Genomic DNA, 6564 nt, shown 5'->3' on the forward strand with positions numbered 1-6564 from the left:
CAAGCCCACACCTCCACCCGCCTACCGGGCGTCGAGAAGCGAAAGCATCAACCAAGAGGCGACGCTGTGGTCAAGGCGAACTTCAAAAGCGACGCCTTCAGGAAGGGAGTGACATCGGGGACGCCACTGTCACAGGTTCGAGAAGGACCAGACTTTTGCCCATGGGAGACAGTGCTGGAGGAAGCGACACCCTCAACAGGGGAAGCGGCGCCCATAGGCGTCACCGAGGCGATCGCCCCCCAACACAACGTCAGGTCAAGACGCCGGTCATAGAAAGCAACCTTCGTTGTCGCTGACAGCTGACACCACACACAAACCATCCAGAGGGGCAGCGGCGTGTCGGTTGTCGTAACAGCCACAAAGATGTGTCACCCGCTACCCCTCTAGCTGGGCACACAGAAACCGAGCAACATGAACCCACAAACAACACACAGCTACGCGGTGCCACGTGCTGGCAGCCGCCGCGACCCTGACAAACGTGGCCACCGAAGCAAGCAGACGCCAGGCCCGAGCGCAGAGGCATGTTCATTGTGCAGTAGCCCCCGCAGGGGCGCATTGGCACGTTCGCCGTGCAGTAGCCCCCGCAGGGGCAAAAGCATAGGCGTGCAACGGCGTCATAACATAGGAGGCCGAGGCGGGAACAAGGCGACAGCAAGGCCCCGCACGCGTAGCCGCCGAGTTGCGCCAGCCACACGTAGGAGGCTAGGAGCCCTAAGTCAGCAGCGAACCATGGTGGCCCGGCTGAAAGGGAAATGGCCTTAAAACCATTTCTTATTTTTTGGTGCTTGATGACCATCACAACCATTCAGACTGACCAGTTTGGCTAGTCTCTGATTCACAGGTTCATAAGATCAATAGTTCAGTTTCTAAGTCAGAATCTGCTCAGTTCCAATCAAATAGGGGTAATACATGGAATAGATGAACTACCAATAGTTCTACTCTTTGGACAAATTCTTAATACCCCGAGGAACCTTTTCAACACGTCTAGAAAGGTTTGGAAAGCTCAAAATCAACATACCACTATTGTGGAGCTAGTACTGGGCAAAAGAAGATATATGAGTGAAAGAATCAAAATGCAAAGAGGGTTGGACTAAGGAAATGAGGATGCAACACCTCAATAGAAGACATAAAAATAAGCAAAAAGATCCAAGGCTCAAGATCATAAGAAGCCCAAAAGAGTCAGCAAAGAAATCCAACAACAGGGCAAGACAGGCTCCAGCCTGCGGCGCACCGGACAGTGTCCGGTGCCCAGGCTGGCGCGCCCCATGAACTGGCCGCTCTCGGGATAACAAAGAGCTCCGTGGCTAAAATTCACCAAACTGTCCGGTGAGTCTAGGGTCAACGATCACTTCACCAACGGTCGACTGCTACGCGGTCAGAAAGGACAGAAGGGCAGAAGCGGTCAGAGAAAGTTATTCGCACCGGACTGTCCGGTGTGCCACCGGACTGTTCGGTGCGTCACAGGGCAGACGAATCCAACGGTCGATTGACGTGGCACGCACCGGACAATAAACAGTGCAATGTCCGGTGCGCATGTAGGATCTAGGACACCGGCTAGAGGGGGTGAATAGACGTTTTTGACTAAAATAAAATACACTAGACAAATTTAATCAAAACAACAAGAGATGTAAATATTTCTAGCCTTGATGGAACAACAAAATGTAATGAGCAATTTAATCTATTGTCACAAAGATAATCAATATATAAGTTACCATAATAGCGTTTACCGATCGTTTCCGACCGTTTTCATCCCTAGTGCTATATATGCATGTTTATGTGTGAGACTGAACATAAGCATCCCTTTTAAAACTAGTTTGGAAACTTAAATCTCATTCGTGATTGGAGGAGATAGAAATGAAAGTGAACTAATTTCTCTATCAATCCTCTCCTAGACATCACAAAGCCATAATCATGATTGTTAAGCTCAATCATTAACCACGATAAAGCCGCCATTAATAAGCCTAAAGTAACTAAACTGGTCCATCTGCCGTTAGTCGTACACTATGTCATGGTGGCCTGGTCCAGTCTAGTTTCTTATGCCCTATTTGAAACCTCTAAAAACAATAATTAGTTATTATAATTAGTTGTTGAGGTTCCAAACACTCTCAGCTAATATCTTAGCTATTTTTTTAGCTAACTCACAACTAACCAACAGTTCATTAGTTGGCTTAACTCAACTAATAATTTATTAGCTGACTAACTATTATTTCTATTTCTATGTGTTTTAAGCAAAGCCTTATATGTCGCATCGCACAATATTCATTACACTTACTCTCTCTATTTTAAATTATAAAACAATTTGATTTTTTGATATAATGTACTATCTTTGTACTAAAATAATAGTAGTTTTAAGGAATTAGTGGGTTCATATAATTCTTGATTCGGAAAGGAGGGAGTATTATAAGTGCATAGCAAAAGTTATAATTTTTGGAGAAAGAACTAAAATATCTTACAATCTAAATGGTGCGACTGGTATTAATTTTAATTGAATCTGATTTGGCTGGATATACACATACAGTGCAATAACCAAAACCTGATTTTGCCCCCTGCATCTTTTAAAACTCAATGAATTGCTGCCTAACAGTACCATAACGTATAGACGCTACAGTTAGCATGAAGATATCATCCCAACGTTACAATCTGTAGCCTGGTCACCTGACCGTGGAATGGGCCCGATTCATACCCCCTCCTCCATCCACCGCCCGTTCCAGCGCGCCCGCGGCCGGCGGCTCACAGCCGTCCACAGCATCGAGAGTCTCCCAGCCACAGAAGATCCTGGCATCGCCTATAAATTGCCCATCACCTCATGTTCCCTTCCCCGCACCGCTCTGAAAACCATTCCCAGGCCCGCCCGACTTCCTGCCCTTGTACAACGCACGGTCCCCGTCCCAATGGCCCAGACTCTGTCCGCCGCCTCCGAGCTGGCCACCCTGAAGCGCCCGTTCGGCAACGACGGGTTCGGCGATGGCAGCAACAACGGCAGCGCCACCGGCGAGAAGCCCAAGGCGCGGCGGCGGGAGGCGGACCCGGCGGCGGCGCTGGCCGCGGCGCGGCACGAGTTCGGCGAGCACGGCGGCGTGAACATGTCCATCGAGGCGTCGGCGACGTTCACGGTGATGGAGCCGGACACGATGCGGCGGCTGTTCGCGGGCGAGCTGGGCCCCGACCGCGGCGACATGTACATCTACAGCCGGCACTTCAACCCGACGGTGCTGGCGCTGGGGCGGCAGATGGCGGCGCTGGAGGGCACGGAGGCGGGCTACTGCACGGCGTCCGGGATGTCCGCCATCTCGTCCGTGCTGATGCAGCTGGTGGGCGCCGGCGGGCACGTGGTGGCGTCGCGGTGCCTGTACGGCGGGACACACGCGCTGCTGGCCCGGTTCCTGCCGCGCGCCTCCGGGGTGCGCGCCACCTTCGTGGACGCCGACGACGAGGCCGCCGTGCGCGCCGCGGTGGTCCCCGGCGAGACGCGGGTGGTGTACGTGGAGACCATGTCCAACCCGACGCTCGCCGTCGCCGACATCCCCATGCTGGCGCGGGTGGCGCACGAGGCCGGCGCCAAGCTCGTGGTGGACAACACCTTCACCCCCGTGGTGGTGTCGCCCGCGCGCCTCGGCGCCGACGTCGTCGTCCACAGCGTCTCCAAGTTCATCAGCGGCGGCGCCGACATCATCGCCGGTAAGGACACGTCCTATCCTATTTATATCCTCCGACCCTGTCCCCGCGTCGTCGGCGACTCGGCGTGGCGTGTGCATGCAACGATAAAATTAGAAACGCGCCTCGCTGACGGTCTGTGTGGTTGGAAAACCTACTCGGCTACTCCTACCTAGCTGCATTAGTGGGAGGCATGCGTGGTTATTGTAAAGCACTTGCAAATTGCAGATAGAAAACCGATAGCTAGGCATGCATGGTACGGTTACGTGACTGTGTTCCAGTGAAGCTGGGGCCTCAAAAGCTAGGGCCTTGGTCACATGGAATCTTTGGAGCGGGGGAGGGGGGGATTGTACATGAAAAAAATGTCAAAATAAGGTCTTATTGGTTTGTGCCGGATTGGTGGGTCGGAACGCTTCCTGACCGGATTGCTTCTCTAATTTATATAAACTTTGATTAGCTGGAACAATTTCAAGTATAATCTGACACAAACGAACAAGCCCTAAATTACCGTACCGGTCAAACAGATTATTGCTATAATATAATAATAAATACCGGGGTAATAGGATAAATCGGCAGACCGTACATGAGTGATTACGACATGACACATGTGTCCACCGCGGCATCGCTATCCCCAGTAGCCGTGGATCAATTTGGTAACGGAGGAAGCACGTGCGCCTTTACATTGTCTAGTCAAAAGTTCCATTGTCAGGGTTTTTGCTGGGCTCAGATCGCTAAGCTGATCTGCGCTCTCGACTAACACAATTTGCTGCGGTTTTTGTTTATTTGAATGTTTTTGAATACACAAAATAGTGGTGTAGTAATAGACCGGAGTTACGTGACCGCCTACATATTTTTATAGGCAAAAAAAATAGGCAGAACACACCCTGTACTTGTAACTGACGTGCATTGCGCTCCCTACATGTGGAGACTGGATGCGAAGGCGACGACGATGACAACGATCAAGGCCCCAAGCGACAAGGTACAGAGTCACGCGGGCGCGGTTGGTCTCGCCTAGTCACGTAGCTAGAATCCCCTTGGCCGCGGGAACGTGACGTGGTGTGACCCACCCCATCGTCTGTGCCTGGCACGCTCCATGTGTGGCAGGTCAGGTCTGGCCAAGGCCAGGACGGGCGCGGCGGGGCCTCCAGCATGGCCGGCGACCCATCCTCTGCCGATCCCCGTGTTTGGCCGCTCACCGTCTAATCATTTTGTCTGCCGCGCCTTTTTTTTTTTCCTTGCAACTTTTCTTTCGTCGCATTGCACTGCACCCCCGCTCCTTCAATAATGCGTTGCTGCTGGGGTGTGCAACGTAGGAGTAGTGCACTGCACCGCGTGGCTTTTGTCCTGGCTCCTGACCCTGCCACGTACGACGAACCGCATGGCGTCAGGACGTGACCGCGCCCGCCTGTTGTCGTCTGGCCAGGCCTCCATCACGCCTTGGCGCGTGCACGAGATCGTAGCCAAGCCAAGCCCGCCCCCGTCAGCGCAAGCGCAAACGAACAAACCTGCCACGCATCGCACTAGTACAGTAGTGCCTGCATAGAAGTATGTGGTGGTGCTCATCTCATCTCATATCATTCGTCTGTCTCTGTCCTTGATGTGCTAAACGCTTGCATTGCATGCAGGCGCGATCTGCGGGCCGGCGAGCCTGGTGAACGCGATGATGGACCTGCAGGAGGGGGCGCTGATGCTGCTGGGCCCCACGATGAACGCCAAGGTGGCGTTCGAGCTGTCGGAGCGGCTGCCGCACCTGCCGCTGCGGATGCAGGAGCACTCGCGCCGCGCGCTGGCGTTCGCCGAGCGGATGCAGGGGCTGGGCCTGCGCGTGCTGTACCCGGGCCTCCCGGGCCACCCGCACCACGCGCGCCTGGCCGCCATGGGCAACCCGGGCTACGGCTGCGGCGGCATGCTGTGCCTCGACATGGGCACCGAGGAGCGCGCCAACCGCCTCATGCACCACCTCCAGAACACCACCCAGTTCGGCCTCATGGCCGTCAGCCTCGGCTACTACGAGACGCTCATGTCCTGCTCCGGCAGCAGCACCAGCAGCGAGATGCCGCCCGAGGACCGCGCGCGCGCGGGCATCTCCCCGGGCCTCGTCCGCATGTCCGTCGGCTACAACGGCACGCTGGAGCAGCGCTGGGCGCAGTTCGAGCGCGCGCTCGCGCTCATGCAGACGCCGACGCCCACGCACCACCTCAAGCAGGCCGCCGACCGCGACGGCCCCGAAGCCGCCAACAACCACCACCGCAAGCACTGACGCGCTTGCGCTTCCGAGCGTGCGTGCGTGCATGCATGGCCTGTGGACTTGTGTTTGTCGTGTTCGTGTATATACTACTAGTGCCATTCAAGCAAGAATATTAAACACCATCTGATCCCTCTGGTTCAGATGGATCGATATGCCAGTGCAAGCGGCTCGATCTCTGGGGAACCTGGGAATGGACCTGAATAAATGGGATTTGTCTTTAACGGTGTCCTCCTTACTCTCTATTATTATATGGATCCAGGGGCGAATTTAGGGGGTTTATCGGGGTCAGCCGACCCCGATAAATTTTATAAATCCTTTAGAAAAACTCTATTAAAGTTCATAAAAATTTGTATAATATAGCAAAGCTGCTCTTGATGACCCCGACAATATTTTCGGCTAGATTCGTCACTGTATGGATCTTTGGCTTCATGGTTGCAGAAACATGCATAGACACACACATACGCAGCTTCTTGAGATCTGCATAGCGTGCAACCCTATTATATTTAAATCAGCGAGCAAAGCAGGGTTTTGCGGCGAGTAGAAAAGATCTGAACTCAGCAACGAAACCGCCCCCTCTACCCTCGTCTGACACCATTGTCTGGCCATGTTCTCTTGGTACTGAGATTCAGGTTCCTGCACATCACATGATCAGGCAGTTTGGA

General features: G+C 53.6%; 1 protein-coding gene across 1 annotated transcript; it reads left to right on the plus strand.

Annotated features, from left to right (window-relative positions):
* The first annotated feature begins 2830 nt into the window (after positions 1-2830).
* Positions 2831-6123, plus strand: LOC100285862 (O-succinylhomoserine sulfhydrylase). Its single transcript, NM_001367227.1, has 2 exons — positions 2831-3678; positions 5280-6123. Exons 1-2 carry the CDS (start codon positions 2892-2894, stop codon positions 5912-5914), a joined length of 1422 nt encoding a protein of 473 aa, NP_001354156.1. The 5' UTR covers positions 2831-2891; the 3' UTR covers positions 5915-6123.
* Positions 6124-6564: the final 441 nt, after the last annotated feature.

The sequence above is a fragment of the Zea mays genome, chromosome 1 (genome assembly GCF_902167145.1).
Source record: "Zea mays cultivar B73 chromosome 1, Zm-B73-REFERENCE-NAM-5.0, whole genome shotgun sequence".
Classification (NCBI taxonomy): Eukaryota; Viridiplantae; Streptophyta; class Magnoliopsida; order Poales; family Poaceae; genus Zea; species Zea mays.

What these genes read in the sequence shown, in the direction of transcription:
- LOC100285862 (NM_001367227.1), top strand. Translation starts at nt 2,892, where the DNA reads ATGGCCCAGACTCTGTCCGCCGCCTCCGAGCTGGCCACCCTGAAGCGC. An exon ending in CGGCGCCGACATCATCGCCG is followed by an intron (nt 3,679 to 5,279) that starts GTAAGGACACGT and finishes CATTGCATGCAG; the next exon opens with GCGCGATCTGCGGGCCGGCG.